This window comes from Penicillium solitum (assembly GCF_028829755.1).
Source record: "Penicillium solitum strain IBT 25940 chromosome Unknown utg000003l_segment0_segment0, whole genome shotgun sequence".
NCBI lineage: Eukaryota > Fungi > Ascomycota > Eurotiomycetes > Eurotiales > Aspergillaceae > Penicillium > Penicillium solitum.
The window spans coordinates 4,753,308-4,777,769 of NW_027072123.1; the positions used below are offsets into that span (position 1 = coordinate 4,753,308).

Below are 24,462 nucleotides of genomic sequence, written 5' to 3' on the forward strand. Positions count from 1 at the left end.
ACGATAGATACATATACGTCCACCCCGTTAGTTAATCTGACTATATAGCATAGACCTCGCTATTTGACATGTTCCACACACTCTCGGATATCAACGTTGATATCTCAAGACATCGACTCAGATCACCTGCACGCTTCCCCGGTCTTACATTTGCAAGTGCCACCACGAGGCTAACCGAGATACAGTACGACATAAGCAATCCAAAGATTAGTGTCTTGCTGATTCCACATGCGAGTGAGCAACTCGTCTCCTATACGCGAGGAGTACGAGGAGACTAGATACTGTCACACACGGAGAGATATCCTCAGAAGGAAATATCACCCGAGGGATAATCCTTCAAATCAGCAAAAATACGACTGACATAACGCAGAGAGACATTTCATGTGTCTCATCACAGAAGCCATTGCTGATCCAGACTGTCCCCAAGCCTCGACCTAGCAAAGCTCCTACCTAAAATGGTTGCCTGGATGCCGGTTGGGCTTCTCAACCCCGGGGAACATATTAAACAGATCAGACTAGATGTGACGATAGCACAATTCACCGACGATCTCTTGTCAACCAGACGGGTCCCGCAGCACAATGGCTATACTTGTGCAAAGTCCTTTGGGAGAACAACCGTGCATGCCCCACTACTTGGGCACGAGTCTACTAGAACGTGATGTACTTGCGTGCTATGCAGCTTGCTGATGAAAAAGTACGAAAAGCCGAGCGAATAGCGGACCGGCAAGTTAAGCTAATGAACTACATACATATGTATGAAGTAGGGGTAGTAGATCTTTTTTTTGCTGTAGGTAATATCGATGCGCCATGAGACAAGCAAACAGTCTCACTGAGACCCGCACGGGCTGGCCCGTCAATTGTATCACCTTATGAGTTTTAGTGTGCGACTGATTTTTACAGTATTTTTTTATTTAGAGAGTAAGAGAGACAAGAAGTTCAAAACTTGACCATAACCAAACAGGCTGTAAATTTGAGTAGCCTCGACATTGTTGTACTACGCGATCTATATCCGCGACCGTAAAAAGTAGATTATCTCCATCAAATATATGAGACTTGGTCTAAGCACCCTTCGTCCATGGTTCAAAGCCGATTCCGGCACGGACATTCCACCTATTGAAGGTATGGCCCGCAGATCGCATTTTGCCATTGCCCTGATGTGATGATATGAGGGGGCTTGCATCGCCCTAAGATGCTAGCCATCGATTGGACTCCACGAGGAGGCGTCCGGAGTATTTTTTTTTTGAATAAGCTGCCAACACCGTTTAGTGGCTCTAGTTGGCCCCGTTGAATTGATAGCTTCGCTGACATACATTAGTCAAACATTAGTTACCAGGTACTAGCAAGTGTATACTTCCCTAAGAAGGCAAAGATTCCAGAACATGTGACAGCCGACCAATGCGTGCTTAGGAGAAATAAGTATGCGTTTTGCGGATTGCAATGTCGACTGGCGACTGCAGAATCACCGAGTTCACGTAGCTCTGCCAATCTGTTGGTCGAGCTGCGGGAGGACGTGCGACGCAGCTGTGATGGGGAACTGGAGAACGAGAATGGTCTATGGATATTATGGATATTGTCATTGTCATAGTTGTGTATTACAAGTTTCGATACTAAGTGTCTTTCTCCAATTACTCCAAGGCTAGACCGTGGGATATTATTATCATTATTCAATTTTGCGACTTTCATCATTGAACTATGATTGAGTGTGTTTGGCCAATTGTTTCAAAGAAAACCCGTTGATTAAACATTAACTACTCTGTATGTATTAATGTATATTCCACCTTAAAGTATTCATAAAAGAATATTCCGAAGTTCATTTTAAGTCGAGGGGCAATGAAGTCAACAAAAGTACATAAAAATTTTCATCCGGCAAGGTACTCCCGTATCTCCCCTCACATCTATTATTATGCCGGGTCTTAGACAAGAGCGGGTCTGCATCATAATTTCCCCGTCGCGTCACGCAGGTTGAATTTAGCTAGGATTAAGTATGCCTCACTACAAGGTATGTACTCCGTAAGCATCGGGTAGCTTTGCGACAGTGTTCCGACTTTTTTGCAACTCACCACAGCTCGCGTTTGTGGATCCTGTTTGCCAATTGCGAACCTGTTCCTATGATTATCGCCCCACGCGGGAGGGGAAAAGCAAAGATGGAGGGGGATCTCAGTATGGTACATACAGCTTGGTCTGGATGTCAATAATGAAGACCGGGTCTAGACAAGGGGCATAACAGGGATTCGAGATTTGAGATTTTTTTTTTGATGTGAGGTACGGAGTACCGAGGGATATGTACCTTATTAATTTGCAATGTGAAATTAAACCACAACGGCCAGAATAAAAAGAAAAAGACTTTTTTTTGGCTGCTGTCACTTTGGGGGCCGGTTGCTGCGCTGTCGATCCCATCCCGGAGAGATATATTGGTGACAGGCGAACAAAAGGTTCCCTTCCCTCACTTTTAATGATTGATCGAGTCCCCCTGCAGGCTCTAGCACACACGGTCAATGCATTAAGACATGGGCTGATTTAAACCCCACAGGATTTATTTTGTTATGGCGATATGATTGGTCTCAGGTGGGAGTAGATTTCAATTCTAAACAAATTAAATTAGAGAATTTATTAGTAGGTCTGGAACGAAATGCGTTCGGCAGATGCAAGGTGGAGAGGGTTAAGGCTAGAGTTGGTACATGTGAGAGGTGTACCTTTGAGCCTGATTATTGGTATCGAGGGTACTTTGTGACTCAGTACCAGTGGTAGCTCTGGAGGTGCCGAAGGCCTATTGTTCAAAGTACGGAGTAGACAGGCCAAATTCTCGGGGAAAGGAGGGTTTCCATGAAATTCCATTTCTACTTCCATTTCCATTTTCTTTCTTCCTTTTTTTTTTTAGGTGATCGCGAACTTTGATTTCGATTTGAGCAAATAAAAGATAGCCAGAGAATAACTATAAGACTTGGAGACACCAGTCTTGAATGTATAAAAGTCCGAAAAAGAAACAAAAAAGAAAAAGAAAATACAAAAAAGTGAAAAAAAAAAAAAAAAACCTCAAAAAACCCCAAAATTAAAGAATATTATAAATAACGTACTTGTGGTATGATACCCGTCACATTATATCATCAGGGTACATTACATCTCCATACGGGCCCATTACCGGTGGAGCGTGGATCGTCCCGATCGAGTCCTAGAAGATTCACCTTTGAACTCCAAGCTATTAGTCCACTTAATTCCCTCTTTTTTCCCTTTCTCTCTCCCCTTTTGCTTCAAAGCTTTTCATTTTCTACTTCATTTGTATTTGCTGCCGGTGGCAATTGCGAGCTATACTTAGCTATACATAGCTATACTTAGCATTCTTTCCCTTATATCCCTTCCGCCCTTGCGTTACCTTAATAGGGAATCCCTCTTTCGTCACTATTCGGATTTGCAATTACGGTTTTACCACCTTGCTGCGATCGAGAGCACTTGCCTCCTTTTCATAGGCATTTGCATGATTTATCCATTGATCCCATTCATCCCTTGAATATCGGGACCTCATACTCGTCATCCCTCCGGGACTTGGAATATTCCGGACTCCTTGAAAGGAAGTCTGTTTGGATTCTGTTTATAGTTTTTTTGATTACTTGTTAATATTGTTTTCTGTGTTTGTATGTCTTCAAAGTTCCTAAATCCTTTCCCCTCTCCTGGCATTCCAAACCCTCAACCTCCTTGGGCGCATTCCAAACATTCAATCCCTATACTCTATACTATCCTTGAGCCCCAATTGACCTAGATCGTATAGGATCAATCCCAGCCTCTGACGATCCGATCCCTCCCCTCCATCCTTGATTATCCAACGCCACTTGCCCTCGATACTTGTCTTTTCTTGGTTGGATACACTGAACGATGTCCATTGCAACTATCGAATAAACGCCTTCGGTCAGTGACCTCAGCGGATTGGAAAAGAAATTATTCAGTTACGGAACCAACAAGAGATGGAATCAATGAAGCCACACATCCCCCCATTGAAGATCTCGAAATCCAATTCGAATTTATCAGATTCAACCAACGAGCCAAAATCTGTACAGAATCGATTGTATTCCACCTGGGGTTCATCAGAGATGACCCCTCCGTTAACACCACACGACACCCAGGACACTAACATGGAACAATTGGAGGCCCCGAGGCCTGTCTTTCACAACTATCTGCGCGCCTTTTACCCTTTCCACCCGGCCGGCAATGTCTCTCCGTCGACCGTTACACTCCCTCTGGACCAGGGAGATATCATTTTGGTACACTCCGTTCACACCAATGGCTGGGCCGATGGTACACTATTAGATTCTGGGAATCGAGGCTGGTTACCCACGAATTACTGCGAAGCATACGACCAATTAGCTATGCGTCCCTTGTTGAAGGCCTTGACTGATTTCTGGGATATCATTCGAGGAGGATGCGGGTCATCACTAAAAGATTTTGGAAATCAAGATTTGATGAGAGGCCCTATCGCAGGCGTTCGGTTTCTGCTGGTAAGTACCAACTAGAACTGAGAAAACACCACAGGGCTTATGATTCTGCAGGAAAAATCAGAATGTCTTACTCGAGAATCACCCCTTGTAAGGAGATTCGATGGACTACGAAGGATTCGGAAGGCTTTGCTATCGGATCTGTCTTCGCTGGTGAAAACCGCGAAGAAGTTCCAGGAAGTTGCGAATGGGGTCCCGTCGGAAGATGAGGTTGAGGCCATTTTGGACGAGATGCTTCTTAAGGCTTTCAAGATTGTTACTCGAGGAGTTCGATTCCTCGATGTGTGGAATGAGGAGGTTGGCCTGAGCAGGACTATCGCCGAGATGGATGGGCCCGGCGAGAGCCTAGCCCAGTATAGCATGCCGCCTACCCCCGCATCCGAGAGCTTCAATTTGGAGGATGGGCCTGATCGATCTGAGTCACGGATGCTGGAATCACGAATGGAATCACGAATGGAATCACGAATGGAGTCACGGCAGATGAACCATAGCCGCATGGATATGAGTCGGGCATCGATGCGCAGTGAGATGGTTGATAACAGACCGGTTTCTGTGGCCACGAAGCGGGTTTCTATATCCCACCGCATGTCAGTCTCCGGTCCTTCTACTGCGATCGGTGCCCAGAATCTGGCATCAGAACGCCTCGGAACGACATATGATGCGTTCCTCGGCGTGCTCGGCTCGTTCATCGGGCTCCACATGCAGTCCCGCTCCTCGACGGAGTTGGTTGTCACTACCCAGCAGGCTGTCCAGTCGTGCAGGCAATTGCTTAATGTCGTTGAGGTAGTGTGCGAACATGACACACATCGTAGCGTGTTTCTCGAACAAGCACGAGAGTCAATGTGTGAGAGGCTATCTGAGCTTGTTCACGCTGCACGCGATGTGTTCCGCCCCGCACACCTACCAGACGATGATCTTGTGTTCATGCCAGATCAAGGGAAACGCCTCGTGGATGCTGCGACTGACTGTGTTAGAGCAGCTGGAAACTGTCTGGCAAAGGCTCGCCTGGTGCTTGAGCAAATTGGTGATCTTGAGCTTGACCCTGAAGAGTCTGAAGACAGGGGACCGGACATGTCTGGAATTGACTCTCCACAAGATGAATCGGAGACTCCTGTAGAACAGGAGCGACAGCTGTCACTCCGCCTTCCCCCACCTCCTCTCCAGATTCCCACCACCACATACTCTCCCCCAACACCTGCTCTCACCGACGCGACAACACCTTCATCCTTCCAGTCTCACCTCTCAAATTCCCCCGCCAACATTAGCGCTCTTTCCTCTCTCCCCAATTCTGCCATCCTCCCCACCCACCTCGAGAACATCTCTTCCTTCTCCACTGACAGTAGCTACCGTGAAAGTCATCCCAAGTCTGACGTGAGCGAATCATTTGGACGTGGAGTAACAAGCAACGGTAGCAGCTTCACATACAACAGCCACGCACGTGACTCCGAGATGAGTGGTTTGTCGCAAACCTCAACTCGGGCTACCTCACCTGATATTGGTGGTAGCTTCCAGGGTAGCTTCACTGTCCACTCACTAAAGGAAAGTATGAGCTACTCGACCCTCGCCGAAGAAAACGAGGAGACCGAGGCCAACATCCTAGAAAAGACTTACGCACACGAGCTTATCTACAAGGAAGGCTCGGTCATGGGCGGCAGTCTTCGTGCTCTTATTGAGAAGCTGACGGCTCACCAATCCACCCCCGATGCCATGTTTGTCTCCACCTTCTACCTTACTTTCCGCCTTTTTGCCTCGCCTCTTGAGTTTGCCGAGGCCCTCGCTGAACGCTTCGAGTACATTGGCGAAACACCCCACGCCTCTGGACCCGTCCGTCTCCGTGTTTACAACATCTTCAAGGGCTGGCTCGAGTCCCACTGGCGCCACGATCGTGATAACACTGCCTTGGATTTTATTGTCAACTTTGCCACCACACGACTTGTGGTCGATCTCCCCACTGCTGGTAAGCGGTTACTTGAATTGGCCAGCAAGGTGTCCGCAGTTGGCGGCCCTCTTGTGCCTCGCTTGATTTCTTCCATGGGCAAGACCAACACTTCCATTGCCCAATACATCCACCCCGATACCCCTCTACCTGCTCCCGTCCTTGGAAAGAAGGAGCACAACTTGCTCAAGCAATGGAAGAACGGCGAAGCCTCAATAACCATTCTTGACTTCGACCCACTTGAGCTCGCCCGCCAGCTCACCATCAAGGAGTCGCGCATTTTCTGCTCGATCCTTCCCGAGGAACTCCTGGACACGGAATGGACCAGAAAGACTGGATCATTGGCTGTGAATGTTCGCGCCATGTCAACTTTGTCGACTGATCTTGCCCACCTCGTCGCTGACTCTATTCTGTACCTGGAAGAGCCTAAGAAGCGTGCCGCTACCATAAAGCACTGGGTCAAGATTGCGAACAAATGCCTGGAGTTGAACAACTACGACTCCCTGATGGCTATCATTTGCTCATTAAACTTGTCTATGATCTCTCGACTGAAGAAGACCTGGGACATCGTATCTCAGAAGACCAAGACTGCCCTCGAGCACCTCCGCAGCATCGTGGATGTGTCTCGCAACTACGCAGTCCTGCGTCAGCGCCTTCAGAACCACGTTCCCCCTTGCCTCCCATTCGTCGGTACCTACCTCACCGACCTCACCTTTGTCGATCACGGCAACCAATCTCTCCGTACGCTCTGCACCGACGACTGTGAAATGGCTGTCATCAACTTCGACAAGCACATGAAGACGGCTCGCATTATCAGCGACCTCCAACGTTTCCAGATTCCCTACCGTCTCACCGAAGTTCCGGAGCTACAGGCATGGATGCAGAATGAGCTCGTGCGCGTGCGCTCAAACGGCGAAACAACCGCACAAACCTTCTACCGCCGCTCTCTGGTTCTTGAGCCTAAAGAACCCTCCCGCAGCGGAAATACCCTCCAGTCTCAGACCTCCCAGTCCGAGTCAGTTCCTTCCATGCTTGACAATGCCAAGGACAAGTTCGACTTCCTCTCATGGACCAACCAGTCCAAAGCGAAATCCGTCCCGACACACGGATAAATCACTCTCTTCCGCCCACACCATCACCTATACCATCCTTCGCAACCTAATGACTGATGACATCTTCTCATTCCCGATTTACTGGTGTTTTAATCAACACCATTCAAACCATTCAACCCATTCATTGTTCTGCTATGCATACTTGCATCATTTTCTACACCCATTTTATTGCTATCTGTGAATATCCCATCCTTCTTCTTTACCTATTTACTTGTTTTTATTCTTGGGCGGTGCCGTTGTGTTTTGTTTTTGCGATTTCTCTTTCGAGAAATGCAGCATTTGAAAAGCGTCTATGTATGAACGGGGCCCGGGACTACCCAAATGGAGTTTACCGAGGGCCTTGCTCTCTTTATGTGATTTGTTTAATTTCTTCCTCTGGTCTGTTCTTCTTTTGGCTGGGAATGGGGGAAAAAGGACAGGTGCATTGGAAAAAGGATTGTTATCTGTCAACTGGGCGTTTCCTACATCGGATACCCTCTAGACAATATTTTTGCCTCACGGCCTTTGTACAGGAGCATCTCTTAAAAGCTGCCTGAAATACCAAATACGCTTCAATTTTAACTGTTTCTTTCTTAATCGTAAACGTAATTCTTCTTTTACCTCTGATGATGGTAACATGTGGGTTTGTTTTAGTGAAATACAATACACAAGAGAACCTGAGCTATCCGAAATAGGAAGTTTTGATGCCCTACCCCGGATTCTGCCTGAATACTAATGTCTGCGTATCAAACACCAACTTAATCCTACCACCGCCAATGATTTTACATAAACACACACAGACCCGCTCAAAAGCTAACGTACCAGTGAGAGCCCACCATTAACAGGCACCAACTGACCCGTAATCCAGTGCGAAGCATCCGAAACCAAAAACGCAAGAACAGGAACCAAGTCAATCTCCACATCCCCAAACTTCTCCCCCAGACAAACCCGATCATTCATAAAAACATCATGTCCCACAACATTCTCCGTCTCAAGATTCTCCCGATACCCATCAATCATGGGCGTCCAAACAGCCGGCAGAACCGCATTAACACGAATCCCATACTTCCCCCACTTGCGCGCAACAGCCCTCGTAAAGCTCTGCACCGCACCATTTGAAGCAGCATAATGAGCCAGAAACGGCAGCGGCTCGGACGCAAGATCAGACCCGAAGTTCAGAATCGTGCCGCCCCGGTTCATGAAGATCGTTTATTTGATATTGACATCTAGAACGCGGTCTATCTCACTCTCGGCGATGGTCTCGGCGACATCTTCGTGGATGTAGCCAGCTGCGTGGATTAAACTGTCTAGTCCGCCGAGGAAGCGGACTGCGGCTTCCACGACGGCGTGGCACTCGGATCTGGCTGTTACGTCGAGGTGTTGGTATTTTATTTTGGTGTTGGGGTTTTTGGAGGAGATTTCAAATGCTACGCTTTGGCTGACTTTGTCTTGTATGTCACATATCACCATGTGCACACCGTGCGCTGCAAAGATTTCGGCGGTTGATTTGCCGATTCCGGAGGCGCAGCCTGTTATTAGGATGCGCTTGCCGGTGATTGAGGGGATTATGTGGCAGGCTGTTTCCTCTATAGCACAGTCGCCGTGGGGGGTTTTGGGACACATTTTGAATTGTAATTATTGTGGATGATGGAATTGCTTGGGAGTTTAGTTGGGGGCTTTGTTGTTGGTTCTGGATTACTTCTATATACAAACCTTCTCATGCTTGATGTAACCTGTCTTTTGATGGATTAAGAATATTCTAAAACCAGCTGAGTTATGTACACCCTGAGGTTAGGGCTGAGATTTACAGAGTGGGGTTCTCTATTCGAAAGAGAGAGGGTGATGAGGAGATACAGCAATGCTAGCTGGGAGCACAAAAGTTTGTGTTTTAGAAATGCAGGGCACAAATGAGGAAAGGTGACATATTGGTACTGATCTTAAGATTTACTTATGAGCCGATTATGAGTATTATATGGCAAAAGGATTTAGTTGAAGATGTTTGGCCACAACAAATTTGATATAGGAATCGACCCGGCATTCGTGCCTTGCTATCAATTGAAGGTTCGGCGGAAGGAAATACTACACAAGGATTAAACCAACTGGGATTATGAGATAGTTATCAACCCTTCAAATTGTTGTTTTAGGGCTGAATTTGGTGGCCCCTAATCAGCTCCCTCGTGGATCCTGTTTTGCGTATTCTATAGTTCGTCATACATATGCACTCGTGGACTTATACGTAGCTAGACGTCAAGGATAAAAATACCACTTGAGATTTGCCTTGGGTATCACTAAAATCAAAGAAAGCATGGATAGCCGTTTATTTAAAGTCGTCATACTTGCTCTATCGCGGGGTTTATCCTTGCCAATTCATTGTCTCGTTTGGAGATTGACTTTGTTGGAGATTAGGAAATTTAAACATTCGCCACAATTCTGAGCCTTATTGGGGAACTAGATCAAATCAACTCGGACAGTAAACAGAACACTAACCTCAGTAGAGCTTTCTTATATTGGGAATTGATGGACTACAGTGTGTGGTTATGTATAAGAAATAGAGGACCGCAATATCGCCACTTTGCAGTCGAGATCATAGATCCTATTCGCGGTCGACTTTAGCATCATGTTTAAGGGCCGTGAGCGAGCATCAAAAGCAAAGCAAGCAAAGGAGATAAGATTATTGGAATAAGTACACTCTTGAAGGTTGACATACTATACCATACATCTATGTATCCAGTTTTGTAATGTGTGTATTAATTCGATGATCTACATATTATACCATAAGACATTGCCACTGAAGGCTGTGTAAACCAGTCAATGCGATTCAATTTTATCACTCTATCAGTGGCTGGCTGATCCATCCTTGCATGAACTCCCCCGCCAGCCTCGGAAGTCTGCGGAGGATTTTCTTCACATTCTACAATACAGATCCATGCAAGGGATATGCCTAGAGGATCTCAATTCTGAATACAGCATAACCCCTCAATTTTATAATTCATACGACAGACCCCCGCTATTGAATTGAGGCATTTGAATAATGCGACTGCCTATACTCCAAGCGCCAAACCCATGCAAGTCTAGGACAAATTGAAATATTTCGACGTCCTGCACGATCTATCTGGTTGATGCGGATTCATGCAATGCAAGAATATGAAATCCATTAGGCTTACAGAGCACTCGAGCTGCACCTCGCTAAATGTCACCACATCACATCTAGGCTTGACCCAAACAGTCAAGAGGTTGTTTATTTCACTGTTTCATTTGTTTTGTGATGTATTGAAAACACAACGTTGCATTCTGTTTGTTAATTTGAGGGTGGAGGGTAAATGTGACCTGTCATGGCGGGTGAAACCTTCAAAACCGGTTTGAGCACCCATGTCAAGAGGTCAGAGTGGACGGCAGGGATTTCATGCCAGTTAATTTGAGGGTCTGGACGTATATTGTATGGATTCTAGGTAGAATCAAGCGAAGCAAAACCTATTCCAGTGTTACTGAGTCTGTGTCTTGCTCGCCTGTAGTCTACTCAACCGAAGAATCAACTGGAGAATTCACGGAATGACCGCCAAAGACAAGTGATATGGGCGTGAGTTTAATACTTGGTAACTCTTGATAGATGTATTACCTAATGTACACATTTCCACCCTGTTTCAACGGATTTCCTATTACCGGTAGCCCCAAACTTCCTATACGAGAACCTTCCAAGGTTGGAACTAAACCAACTATGTTACATATCGTGTTTTGAACGCCTCCACAAAATTCAATCTCGTGCCGTCGCTATCATCATAGGCGGATGCTCTGATATCCAAGTCTAGCGGCAATGAAGCAGCAGTCTCAGAGAGGAATCGTAAATCAAGTATAGGGACCATTGAAGGGCGGCCATGGGCGCATTGAAACGGGAAGGCACAACGGGCCAGCCCGGAGACCAAGGCCTGGCACTCTTCGATGTTCAACGGGTCATTGAACATGATAGCAGTTCGACAGGCGCGGGAGTTGAGAAGGTCCACAATGCCTTGAGGGCATCCATTCATCCGTTGAACCCATGAGTGCGAGGCGGATGATATCGAGGTTCCTTTATGTACCACATCATCGCTGTCTGATAGTTCGAGATCCTGATCCGCGTCTTCGGTTTCAAATGTTTTCTTCGACTGGAACGGCTTTCTGCCGTCTTCCTCACTTGACCATATCTCGCGCCTCATCAAGTCAATTAGCACATGAGACTCGAGTCGACAGCGTTCGGCTATTAGGACAGGAAGAGTATGCACGGTGATCCTAACAGTAGAGTTGGTCTTGCCATGTGTGACATACTCGATACCCCAGTCTGAAAAGAGGCCCGTGTATTTTTGAAAGAGATCACCTTCTGTCGATGAAACTTCAAATGCCAAAGAACCGACTTGGACAGTCCGCACTCGAACACCCGACTCCAAATTATCACCTAGCTCAGCAGATAGAAACATTTCCCTAAACAACAGTTCAATCCGGCATCGCTCATCGGCAGCGTGTTGATCGATTAAGAGCAGAACATCGTTCGATGTCCCCTCCGAATTGAGAAAGACGGGGCGTTTATGGAATTTAGCCAATATGAACTTTTTGTCTACCTGTGCTATCACTTCGGCAGTCTCGAGCGCATGACGTTGAAGCTTTCCTCGATATTTGGCAACCTGCGCCGTATCAAGCGATCCAATACCCCTAAAGCAGTCGTGCGAAGAAGTAGTTATAGTCTGGTGACCAGCAGACTCTGCGCTTAGATTTGGTATTGTAATTTCTGTCCGGCTGAAGGAAGGATTGTCCCATTTTCCTAACAGGTTTTCTATCCAGAAAGTTTGAGCTGGATGCTTGGACGAGGTATCGACATAATCGGTGGGGAAACGCTGGGTAGCTAATGACTTCCGGGAGTTCATCGTTTGGCCTGTTCGAGGATTGATCATATAGGCCAACTTGGTGTGTGGATCGATCCAGGTGATCATCTTGTCTGATGGTGACTCTCCAGCTAGATCCTCTGTTCTGATCCTGCCCTCATCAGAGACATTTTTATTTGGGGGCTTCGGAAGAATTGCGTGCTTCTGGCCATCATTTCGATGGTCTGGCCTATGTTTAGGGAGGATCGGCAAGGAGCTCTCGCCCTGCATTATATTAGGAGCCGCATGAGAACGCCGAGGCGGTCGATGGGTCGGAGAATGTCCTTTGAGATCCTTAGCGGTTTTTACCCTGGACCAGTTGGCGAAGCTTTGACCAGAGTTTAGAAACTGGGCTCTTGGGAATGAGGGAATTTTCACACTACCGCTAAACGCCTCTTCGGTGCTTGAAAGCGACCGACCTTGTTGCAGGGGCCCACGAGAACTGCTAGCTGCTTTGGATCTGGAACAGAGACTCTGGTTTTGATCTGATGACATGGTCTGCTGTTTGCCGTTACGAGGGCGGAGATTGTGTTGCTTCAAAAATTCACGGACCATGGCCCCAAGCACATCAACTATACGTTGAACCGATTTGGCCGATTCCGGGAAATGATCAGATCCATCGTCATCCAATCGTATAACAGCGTTTGTATCAATGCGGATGTAAAACATTGGCCACTTATTGACGGGCTTTGCCCAGCTTCGAGTGCTTGCGTTACTTGGGGCATCAAATTGATTCACGGAAGATGCAGGATGTGAAATGGAGCCTCTGCCAGATTTGTCTCCAACGTTACTGAAATCCGAAAAAGCAAATAGTCGGTTCACTTCGTCGTACAGAACATTCGAGCTATTGCGCGATAGCACGGGTTCTTTCCCTAAAGAGATGAACTGAACTTTCCGAGTTGGGCTGGGTTGGAGAGATATTGCTCCCCGAATTATAAGGTCAGAAACTGATGCTGAAATTTCATGCCAATCGTCGAAGTTTTGCAGTGTGATCAGCCCAGATTGTGTGAGAATTAACCCTATACGCTTGAGATCAAACTCCCCCTGAGCATGAGCGAGGTGTGCTCCAGACACGAAGGCAGTTCCAAGACGGATGGATATCCGTTTGTTTCTTTCCACATCAAGCAATACCAATTTTGAGAATTGAGGATTGGCCAAAAGGAGAGACACCAAGGAGTCCCTTAGATGGTCCCACTCTCGTTCTAGCTCGTCCGGCCGCTGAAGAGTGAGGGCTCTACTTTTGACGCGAACTGGCATGTTCCCAAAAAGGTCATTGACAGTCACAGACGTGCCATGACCGGCAGAGCGAAGCACCTGGTGTGGCGGTGCAGGGGTTAGCCGAGCCACAGGCGTCGAATGATGAAGTATGATTGAGTTTGTGCATTCATGGCGAATGTGGCGAGAAGTCACAGTAAGCAGAGACAACGAGGCCAGTGAAGCCAGGAACAAGCCCCGATGCCCATACAAGCCACTCAGCTTGAATTTGGATGTATCTATTTCATATGTTAGCCAGCATACATTACAACCTCATGGTTGGGAGACATGCGGTGAGCCTTGCCCAGCCCTCCTGCAACTTCGAACTCGATCGAAGGAATTCCATCGCCATCATCTTCAACTATACAGCCACCACGTTTGAAATCGACGGTGACGAAGACAGTATGGGCATTGGCATCCAACGAATTTTTGACTAGCTCCAAAATGACACCAGTCAGATGCACAATGGATGTAGATGATTTGATCTTTGCGATCACATCAGAAGGTAGCGCTCGTATTATTGACTGAGGTGGAGGCATTGACGCAGTTTGTGGTGTTCACCGGGAGCATTGCGCCACTAGATGGGAAAGGAAAGACCCCAAAATTGATTTTGGAAACACAACTGCGTTTCAATCATGGTCATCTGTCATTGTTACTGCCAGAGCCCTTTTAAGATGTATCAATCAATCATTCATGAAAGCATAAAACGCCCAGAATGCTGAGAATATGTTCAAGTAGAAGTTCAAGAGGCAACATTGAAGGCAGGCACATGACGTGTACGGATAAACAGTCTCCCCGCCCGCTGCCCCATCTGCCTCGGCGCGGCTCGATCCCCAGGGCACTACTCCCTTGCCTACCTTTGACTTTTCGCAAGCTCGAGTGGGTAGTGACTAGGCTACCTCTTCAAGCTAGAATGGCTACTGCTGATGGTCCTGCTAGGGTGCATGGTGAGTACACATTGTTCATGTTGGTCACCCTGAACCGCTGCTAAGGGATTCATACAAAACAGACCGGAATGCACGTCGCCGTCCATTCTCGAACTGGGTGAAACGCCTGGCGAACCTGAAGAGTTCTTCTGACTCTACGACAAATCGATGGTCCAACAAGCGCCACACGGGCAATAAGGGCAAGAAGAGCGATCAAGGAAACAATCCATACCCGCTCTCTGGAACTATCAACCGTGACACAGGGACTCAGACACCCACTGATTCATACACGGATGATCATTATGCAGAATCTCGCTCCAGGAGCGACCCATCTTTGGGTTCGGGCTATGAGAACCCGGCTCCCCTGACGGGCGCGAAGTCCGCTGCGCCAACCATTTCAACCAACGGCGACGCCGCATTCTCCGAAACAGCTTATTCCAAGGCGGGCACATTGACGACTGGCACTGAAGGATTTAGCACGCATGGAGGAGGCGAGGGTAGCACCTTCTCGTCGCCTGCACCTTCGATTCGATCGATGACTACTACCCTGACCACTGTGCACTCGGCGGCACCCTCGACCCAACTGTACAACGCGCAAAACACCCACAATGGACACCACCATGGCAGCTCGACACAGAGCTCTTCAAACCACCAAATTCAATTCTCTCACCAATTTCCTTCAACCTCACCTGCTACCGCAGTCCCCTCGCACCTGGTGCCCCAGAACCATTCAATGACGTACAGCGCCGCAACTGCAAACAATGCTTTGACGGATAACGCTTCTCTTCTCACTTTGGCGAGCTCGTCTAAGCGTCGTCGTCGCAACTCCCTGGACACCAATGCATCTGTACGTGGATTGGCTCCGTCTTCTGTCTTCGGTGGTAGTCGGGAGAGCCTACCGCTGAGTGTTCTGAGTGGACACACGACTGAAGCATCCAATACCTCTGTGTTCAATGCGTCGGGGGTGCTGAGCCGACCAAGTATTGTTGGCCTTGCTAGTGCTGAACGCATCAGTGTCTACTCGGCCTCCGGAGCACTTCCGCTAGCCAGCTCCACTGCAGAGCGGGGCGGCTTGTACACAACTAAGCAAACCGCCGGCGGTGATACAGCCAGCATTCGCAGCGGTGTTCAATCTCACAGTCGAAATGACAGTACTGCTGCCAGCATCGCCGGGGGTATTAGCAGCCCATTGGCCATGGCTGGTCGCATGAGTCGAAGAAGTTCTGGCTGGGGAGAAATCACCGGCGAGGAAGGCAACGACGGAAAGCCAGTCGAGAAAAATGAGGATGAAGCGGCGCCTAAAGACACAACCGCCTTGCCCGTTGAGCAGCTCAAGGCGTGATTCGACATCGCATGTACCCGCACACCTTTACCAATCACGAACGGCGAGGTGTGTTTGAATGAATTTACGTATGGAGAGTCCGGAAGATTGAGCGAAGCAACAGCGATCCTTTACTACATAATGACTTGATGCATGGAAACCTTCCAAGGACCTGGATATTCTTAATTGTTTGGCGGCGTTTTCTAGGCTGGGACTTTGATACCCTATGTGGTATGGACAAATTCGTTTCTATTCAATCCATATTGCGTGCAATTTCGGATCTTTCGTGTATTCATTAGATCTTTCCTAGATTCGGCTCCGGTTGATTACCTTTTACATGTACATATCCTCGTCGTATTGGTTGATATCCATCAACCTCTAGCTGTCAAGACCAATTGGCCTGCGGACATCGCTTCATCGGCGCCGAATGACCATGGGCATATCGTACTGATACACGAACCAGGCATTTTGGTACTTCCATTCATGATTGGGATCCACCAGTTGGATCTATATCGTGAGTTAGCACCAAGCTGGAATCCAAGAAACACCAATAAGCCACTCACATCGAAGGAGCTGTACAGCGACGCAATCAACTTTTTGATCTCTAACATAGCGAGATACCGACCCATGCAAACCCGGCCTCCACCACCGAAAGATAAGTCGACAGTATCTTTCATCCGACGCAGGCGAACCTCAAAGTTCTCCGAGCTTTCATCTTTGCCCTGCAACCAGCGGTCCGGATTGAATTCATCGGCATCATCCCCGAACACCCCGAAATCACGGTTTGTCACAAAGGGATTGATCCCAGCCTTGGTGCCTGCGGGGAGATATCGTCCATCGGGAAGCGTGAATCCACCCTCTGGAACGACACGCTCGAAGATCATGGCAATACCGGGGTTGACGCGCAGAGCTTCACGAATAACGGCATCTAGGTACGGCAAGTCGCGGATCTCCTTCCAGGGAGCGGGGGAAGAAATACCGGCGGCTTTGAGTTCTGTGGCAAGTTTGGCCGTCGCAGCAGGTGACTTGGCTAGGTAGTAAACGGCAGCACGCATAGTAGCCGAGCTCGTGTCGCCTCCAGCAAGAATGCTCAGCATCAGCCAGTTGACAATCTGGTTGTCATCTACCATGTCGGGGTACGTTTCTTTCAGCTGCACGTATTTGTCGAGCGTATGATCGACAGTACCGGCGGATATTTTCTTCTCGGCGAGCTGGGCCTGATACTCGGCGACGACCTTGAAGGCATACAGGACGCCTGTCAAGGTGGGCTTGGGCCCAATGCGCTTAATAGGATTTTTGTCAAGGATGTTGTCAATCCAGGGGATTTGAGAGACCTAGTAGGACGTGTCAGTCACGCTCCTTGCTCATGTCGGGTCGTTGATATTGGGGTACTTACCGGTGCGAAGTATCTCAGGCCAGCAGTGGAGTCGGTGATTAAATTGTCGACATCCTTCTCCTGGTCAATGAATCCATAGTGCCGACCAAAGCTGTAGTTGGCGGTGACATCCCAGGCAACTATGTGGTGTGTTAGTCTAATTTACGCAGCCTCACAGGGAGATTTTGAGAGTATGCTCACAGAAACCAATCCATTCATCTGCCGGACAAACCTTTCCTGCGTTATCACCATCGACAAATCTCAGCGCTAGCTTGTCCACAAACTTGGTTATCGTTTCATCGATGAAAGGCTCGTATTCCAGAACCTTAGTCATGGTCCAAAGGCTCCGAATAGGTCGGATATTCTGGTTGTGCCAATCTTCATCCTGGGTGTTGAACAGATTCGACAGTCGGTGGCCTTCAAGCAGTACATCATTGGGGCGGTACATATCACTCTTTACGTGATTACGATAGGTCAGCACGGTCAATTCTCACATCTAGAAAGGATGGTATTGACTAGGAGGCGATATATCTAACCTTTTTCCATGGATTGCGGGTGGAGTAGATTGTCCGAATTAGATTCGGATCTGATATGCTCACGCAATTAGGCCCGACCTGTACCGCTGTGCCATATTTGCGGTGTAATTGAACATTCTTGAGATCAATGCGTCCACCATATGCATGAGACGCACGCCAAAGATCAGTGATCTTGGCCAACACCGGGCCAGGAATGGATCTCAAACGAGAAAAGAACACATCCAACGTCAGCTTTGTCACAACAAGCAGACCTAGAGTGACCAGGGCCTGGCCCCACAGGCTGGAAGGAAGAGGGATCATTTCCAAGCTCGTTGCAGATGTGGATTCTGTGCGCGCACAAAGGTACGTGCAGTGCGGCAAGGGTTCCAAATTCAATGCACTGCCAATAGCCAGAATTTCGTGAGACGTGTAGCACTATTGACAGGTGCAGCCTTTCAAAGCCCCTCGAAGACCCTAGGCCGTAGGGCTATTAAGATAAAAGGGGCGCGCCATTTGACCAACATTCTCGATTTTCAACCTGCGTGAGAGTGGGGGTCATTGCGGAGAACAAGGTGAACGGCGGGATGAAGCGTTGACGATACTCCAATGATATAAAACCAATATCCAAGCGGAATTTAGCGCTCGTCTGCGACGGGGGTGGCCGGAATGTGGAGTCGGCAGTTGATTGTCGATGATTGTGAATGGCTCTGTCATAAAACCAATTTCCTAATTCGGCTACGACAACCTTGGCTTTACAGCGGCGTCGCCCTAGCGGCCGAAGGACTCCAGTGGCTTTTCGACAGCGGGGCATGTTATTTTCGACCTGGCAGATCCACTGCATCCACTGCCATGGTAAGCGAGTCCATGCACAACAACAAACTTGTTCAGATCGGGAAGCCCCTAAACCCCTAAACCGGTCGATTGGATATTTTCTAGAGTCAGTTATGATACGGAGTACATAGGCTCCACTGGCTATGACAATTATTACCTTTTTTTGTTTTGGACTTCGCCCCGTGATATCTTATATTTTCGGGATATCTTATATTTTCGGGATGGTTAGTCTACTTTGGTAGTTTCAGAATATGACATACTGCTGACAATGCCTAAATCCCCAGGAGTCCCATATGCTCGATTTTAATCATTTGTGGCATGCCTACGTCTGAGGGAGTTGAATATTTAAGCTTACGGGTATATCCCGGGCTGTTTTTCTGCGCAACATTGATAAACGCCGAGAATGTCGTCTAGCGGGGGTGCACCTCTCCCGCTAGAGAGCCAGGCTCCTACGGTGCAGGGTGTGATGTGGACGATGTCGATGGTTCCTTTGGCCTTCGTTTTGATGCGCTTGTACGTGCGAGTATACATGCGGAGAGTTTTTGGCTGGGATGACGGTATTGCAATTGCGGCAATTGTAAGGGACCCCTTCCTTCTCATGGCTGACTGACTTGGATGATCTTACTGACGTCAATTCATTGGTAGTGTTGCCTAGTTGGATACGCTGCTGTCTGCCATGTTGCTGCGAACCTGGGCTTAGGCCAACACCTTGTAGTTGTCCAGAAAACCCCAGATAACCTCATCCAGGTGGCACTCTTGTGCAACATTGGTGAAACTCTGGCAATCATGGCATGCACCTTAGGCAAGACATCCTTTGCTGTCACATTGCTTCGGATCGTGGTCCACAGATGGATGGTTATCCTGCTATGGTTCGTGATTGTTACAATGAACATTGTCAACATCTTGGCTGCACTCTTTGTCTTCCTGCAATGCAAGGATCCTCGGCATCTGTGGAATCCGATGATTCCATCAGAGTGTTGGCCATCGCACGTCTTTACCAATTTCTCGCTCTTTGTTGGTGGTAAGTCTTCCTGCGGAAGTATGCTTTCATTGTGTTATTGACGACTAACGCGCCAATTCCCTCATGCAGCTTATTCTGGAGCACAAGATTTCGTCCTAGCATTGCTGCCGTGGACGATTGTCTGGAACTTGCAAATGAGGAAAAAGGAAAAGCTTGGTGTGGCATTTGCAATGAGTCTTGGAATCTTGTAAGTCCCTGAGCGGAAACCCCTACACAACCTCTTCACCGTCAACTCCACGTACTGACTAACTTGGCTCTCCAAGCGCAGGCGCAGCATCCATAGTCAAGACCATCCACCTTGTGGCACTCTCGGCCAAATCCGACTTCACATGTACGCCACTGCTTGTTTATTTCTTCGTTATTGCCTCAGACTAATTTCTTCTCTTTTCTTAGGGGAACTTGCTCCGTTATTGGTCTGGGCGGCTGTAGAAGATGGTCTTGCTATCACCGCTGCATCCATTCCCGCGCTTAAGCCTATATTAGCGAAGATATCCCCCAGCACAGCACCAGACAATTATAACATGATCCCTTACCCACGCCTGCCTCTCAACCGCAAGGTCTTTGACAACTCTCAGGGAGAAACTCAGACGGACATTGGACATACGACTGTTCATGACTCGGGTAGTCAAACGGCGATCCTAGATCCTATTCCTCTGAAAGGTGAAAATATCAACATGACAACCGAGGTCTCAGTGACATATAATCACGGCCTGTAAAGGAGTTGGTCAAGCAAAATAATCCATTACAAGGAATGGGCAGCCGTCGACTAGAATATTAAAACACAAATAAAACTATTCTTATTAGACAGATTCATTCATCTTTTATAGTTGTCCCCTCAGTCGTTCATGTATTTAAAGCTTTGGAACCTATTTGCATAATTTTACGCATCGTCATACAAGCCTTTCGAGGAGAGCTTTTTGGAGTTTTCCATTCACCCAAAAGCCTACAATTGCAGTAGTCGAAGATTTTTCTGGCATTTCTAACATAGTTTATCTACTAATTCATGAGTATCGCGGCGATGGGTCTTTTTCTTTATAGCAGATATACTACTAAAACGCGTCAAATATATTCTTCTGGCCTCTAAGGGCAAATAATACAAGTGAAAAAGAAATGAAACAAGACAAACAAAGCATCAAGCGAAAAAGGTCGGTCAAATATCGAAGAAACCATTGTTCAAGGACCTAAGGCTTTGTTCAGCAATATCTCGAAGATGGCTTCCTCCATAATTGCTGCGAATCTGCAGTACATTATTCATTAGTACACAATATTATCAATCGAGAAAAGGAATCAAATAGTCACCCCCGACACTTGATATTAGGCCTCATGGCATTTTCCAGCGTTTTCAATCTCTCACGCGTCAATCGTGGAAAGTTCTCATGGTCCCTTATCCTGTTCCACGCCTGGACAGGCGTAATGTACCCATCCAAGTCAAGCCTATCCGCCATCTCAAAGAGCCTTTGAAAGACTTCCGCCGAGACCTGCCATCGCGAGTCGCTGTCGAGGGTTGGGGGTGCAAGTTGTAGCAGTGTGCCTTGCATTGACACAGCATGGCCCGTGGGATGTGCGCTTGAGATATGCGACAGGCACGGCCGTTCCAGTCTACAAGTTCGTGAGCACAATGTCAGGAATATGAGTGGAGTATGCGGATACTTACGACAGGACAAAGTCGACTCCTGTTTGGAACCATTCCTCCTCGGAAAGCTCGTCCAGGTCTTTATCTATGTCGTCTTCGGGAGATTCCGTTCCGTTGTTTTGCCTGTTCTTGTCGCTATTGTTTCCCGATTGACCTGCAACAAACCGAAAAGACGAGGGGTTTGATATAAATGGCGGCCCTTTTTGACCCATCCTTGATGAGGGATGAATTGTGCTTCTCATGCTTGCATCATGCCCATGCGGGTTGCTGCAGTGGGAATTATATTGGCAGTTGGGAATTTGGACACGAAGAATCATTGCCCTCCAACACGGTTACTTTGGCCAGGTAGGACTTCGGGTTTGACAGTTCCTGTGGAAGGCTGTCTGCTGCGCAATAATGTCCCGGGGGGTCCCGATGAACCTTTCAGAGCTCATCCGGTTCAAGGTTGCCACGAGAAGTTTATATTACCGGCGAACGTCTCCTTCCAGCAATTGAATAAAATTATCATTTCTCTGGTTATGCTTCCTGGGGGAATACTATGTCGGTAAGAGGTAAAGCAGAACTGGGACACCCATTACCCACCATTTGACTTGCCTCACTTGCTCACACGGTTTGGCAAAGGTTGCTTTTGGGCCCTTTGTCTCATTTGACACACCTAATAGGAAGCCTTTAGTACGAAGATTGAATAGAATGTACGCAATATTTGCAGAGTCATGTGCGAGGGCTGTCTGTAGTCATTGGGCTAGTTGAGCAACGTGTCATCGACTTCTATACAGTTGATTCGTATCCCGTGAAATCATACAAATGAGCACAAAGTCTTCACGAGTGTCGCAGTGTGACGTCTCGCAGGATACATGAAAAAGATACTAAAACTCCAAATTCCGGTCGAAGCCACAAGCCTTCTAATTCCAGGTCTGTACTTGGACCCGATGTTTGCCATATCTCCACCTGTTAATTCTATGGTGCACTGGGATATGGGCAAGCATCCACACGGCTAAGCCTTTTGTTATCGACACTGGAAACTAGGATACCAATCTGACATTCAACCCCTCTCGATGTGGAGAGTCAGCTGGAATTAACTGCCAGCCTCCAGGCCCATAGGGTAGCTATGTCTGTGCTAGCTCCCAAGGGTGCACAGGACTTTTGTATACCCGCTTCGATTATCTCAATAGTTTTGATATTTGGCATATCAGTGCAAGCTCACGTATCACTATCAAGACTTGTTTGCCCAGAGGACTTCTCCAACTCATATACAACCACCAGATATTGTCTAACCCGGCTTTTGCTCCGCCACTCAACCTACCTTCCACATTTATATCGGCAATAAAAAAGGGTAACGCCGCCCAGAATTCGTGGAACACTCGGTGAGTTTTATTAGATGGCTCATAATCTTAGTTAAGCTCACTTCGACCGGTAGCTTGCTGAATTCCATAAGCTATAGATGTACTTTATGTTTACAGTTGCCTAGCTGTGTGCTTGGTTTCATCTTTTTATTGATGGTATAATAGTAGGTTATGGATTAGCCACGCTAATGATTCATACGTAATATTGTGTCGTGTTCCCGTAGATGGGAAGGTGTATTAGCCAAATCATTTCCTGGGGGTGTGGACTGACCTTCTACCAGATCCTTTCTTGACTAATTGCTCATACGACATCATTATATGACCTAAATTTAATTTGAACCAACCTGGAGACTATTCCAATAATACACCTTTTCCGAAGCTGAATTGGTTCCTAGCCAGAGAGTAGATAACTATCTGTTTCTTCTAACAAGTTTCCTGCACTGAAAATAAGTCTAATCAACACAGACTCTTTTATGCCAGAGCATTCATTTCAACTAAATATCCAACATGCTCAAGATGGGCAGCAGTGCCGATATTGAGTTCGAGATCATGACGGAACTGTTGTGAGCAGATGTCGCGGATACGCGGATATTAAGAACGTCCAACAAGCAAATGAGATGCCTTGAATGGGACTCAGAGGCCTGGCTAGCCCCAAAGAGTAGAATTTAGGAGAATTCGAAGGTTAGCATAAAGGATAGAGGAAAATGGCATGTTGCAGGAACTAGACTAGTTATGACAGCATCACGTTGTGGGATCTACAAAGTACAGTGTGTATGAAGTGTGGAGACACTAAGAAAATGATTCCACATGCTAATATGTATGTTGTATGCACATTGTATCCACCATCGAAACAAGAGTACTCATTATTGTATCGAGTTTGTGATTCCTAATAACTCAAGAGATTGACGACTTCGTCTTCTCTTTATACTCGGCCACCACTGGCCAGTGCACTGTTAGCAGCCTAAATTCTGCCGGCTAAATGTCCACCAATAAAAATTCAAGGGGTAATGGGCGGTATGAAGCGGTAGCAGAAAATGCAATACTTTTGCGGAATCACTGTACAACATAAGCAACGTTAAACTGCGTCCGAGTCAATTCGACATTTGAATTTTAGAACCATTGTAAGAGTCTGTGCTTGAGGATCAGCAAGGGCCTTATATGTATATCCCGTCTTAGTATCTTAGGATGCTTGTATGACAAGGGTTAGAATAATCCCCTAGTTAATAGCTAAGTAGTAGACACTAAGATAAGACAATTAAAATGAGCTATGTTGATGAATAATTCGGTGCGACTTCGGATAAACTAGGAATAACTTCACCTGAAAACCAGCGGCGTTCCTCCAGAGGCTGCCTTGGACGCTGACCAAGCTGGTGAGGGTCCGCCAATCAACGGTTGCAGACCCCGGTTTCGGGGCCCGCCGTTTCGGGGTCTGATTTGTATGAGAGCCGCGCTTGTCGCTAGGTTTATTGGAAGTACTACTGCCTAGGAAAATGAGGAATTGAGGAGTAATGCGTGATTCGTGATTCATGCAGGATTCATCTCATATCATACAACATTGTATGCTATAATTTATATAGAAATAATAATAATCAATCGGATCGTCGTGGGATTTCCTAATCCGAAATGGGAACGTGGAACCGAAGATTTAACCTCGGTGGACTCCGATTCTCGGCCTTCGATCGGATTTCTATAACAATTGTATATCATTTGTATATACAAGATAGAGAGTGGGAAGGAATAAAAAGGTGGAGTAAATTGGAAGAGAAAGGGAATACAGTTGACAGTTATAAGTATATAATATTTCCAAGAGAAACCAAATCCCCAGTTGTACGGATCGGGAGGC

The 24,462-nt window shown here is 47.2% G+C and overlaps 7 protein-coding genes across 7 annotated transcripts; 3 read left to right on the top strand and 4 right to left on the bottom strand.

Annotated features, from left to right (window-relative positions):
- Positions 1-3,623: 3,623 nt before the first annotated feature.
- Positions 3,624-7,532, top strand: N7455_005732 (guanine nucleotide exchange factor; the record flags this gene model as incomplete). The annotated part of the gene is made up of 2 exons (XM_040959519.2): positions 3,624-4,487; positions 4,539-7,532. Exons 1-2 carry the CDS (start codon positions 3,957-3,959, stop codon positions 7,530-7,532), a joined length of 3,525 nt encoding a protein of 1,174 aa, XP_040810058.2. The 5' UTR covers positions 3,624-3,956.
- A 792-nt stretch (positions 7,533-8,324) lies between these two features.
- Positions 8,325-9,134, bottom strand: N7455_005733 (SDR family NAD(P)-dependent oxidoreductase; the record flags this gene model as incomplete). The annotated part of the gene is made up of 2 exons (XM_065605109.1): positions 8,325-8,660; positions 8,736-9,134. 2 exons carry the CDS (start codon positions 9,132-9,134, stop codon positions 8,325-8,327), a joined length of 735 nt encoding a protein of 244 aa, XP_065462009.1.
- Positions 9,135-11,224: 2,090 nt separating this feature from the next.
- N7455_005734 (putative DNA mismatch repair protein (Mlh3)) lies at positions 11,225-14,193 on the bottom strand (the record flags this gene model as incomplete). Its single annotated transcript, XM_065605110.1, has 2 exons — positions 11,225-13,893; positions 13,947-14,193. The coding sequence occupies 2 exons, from the start codon at positions 14,191-14,193 to the stop codon at positions 11,225-11,227; spliced, it is 2,916 nt and encodes a 971-aa protein (XP_065462010.1).
- A 183-nt stretch (positions 14,194-14,376) lies between these two features.
- N7455_005735 (uncharacterized protein) lies at positions 14,377-15,922 on the top strand (the record flags this gene model as incomplete). Its single annotated transcript, XM_040959559.2, has 2 exons — positions 14,377-14,601; positions 14,664-15,922. The coding sequence occupies exons 1-2, from the start codon at positions 14,424-14,426 to the stop codon at positions 15,920-15,922; spliced, it is 1,437 nt and encodes a 478-aa protein (XP_040810074.2). The 5' UTR covers positions 14,377-14,423.
- Positions 15,923-16,315: 393 nt separating this feature from the next.
- Positions 16,316-18,112, bottom strand: N7455_005736 (cytochrome P450; the record flags this gene model as incomplete). The annotated part of the gene is made up of 5 exons (XM_040959505.2): positions 16,316-16,408; positions 16,465-17,235; positions 17,298-17,416; positions 17,478-17,730; positions 17,876-18,112. The coding sequence occupies 5 exons, from the start codon at positions 18,110-18,112 to the stop codon at positions 16,316-16,318; spliced, it is 1,473 nt and encodes a 490-aa protein (XP_040810055.1).
- A 913-nt stretch (positions 18,113-19,025) lies between these two features.
- Positions 19,026-20,359, top strand: N7455_005737 (uncharacterized protein; the record flags this gene model as incomplete). Its single annotated transcript, XM_040959523.2, has 5 exons — positions 19,026-19,199; positions 19,268-19,643; positions 19,713-19,830; positions 19,907-19,974; positions 20,037-20,359. The coding sequence occupies 5 exons, from the start codon at positions 19,026-19,028 to the stop codon at positions 20,357-20,359; spliced, it is 1,059 nt and encodes a 352-aa protein (XP_040810051.2).
- Positions 20,360-20,816: 457 nt separating this feature from the next.
- On the bottom strand, positions 20,817-21,488 carry N7455_005738 (uncharacterized protein; the record flags this gene model as incomplete). The annotated part of the gene is made up of 3 exons (XM_040959563.2): positions 20,817-20,880; positions 20,943-21,242; positions 21,298-21,488. The coding sequence occupies 3 exons, from the start codon at positions 21,486-21,488 to the stop codon at positions 20,817-20,819; spliced, it is 555 nt and encodes a 184-aa protein (XP_040810050.1).
- Positions 21,489-24,462: the final 2,974 nt, after the last annotated feature.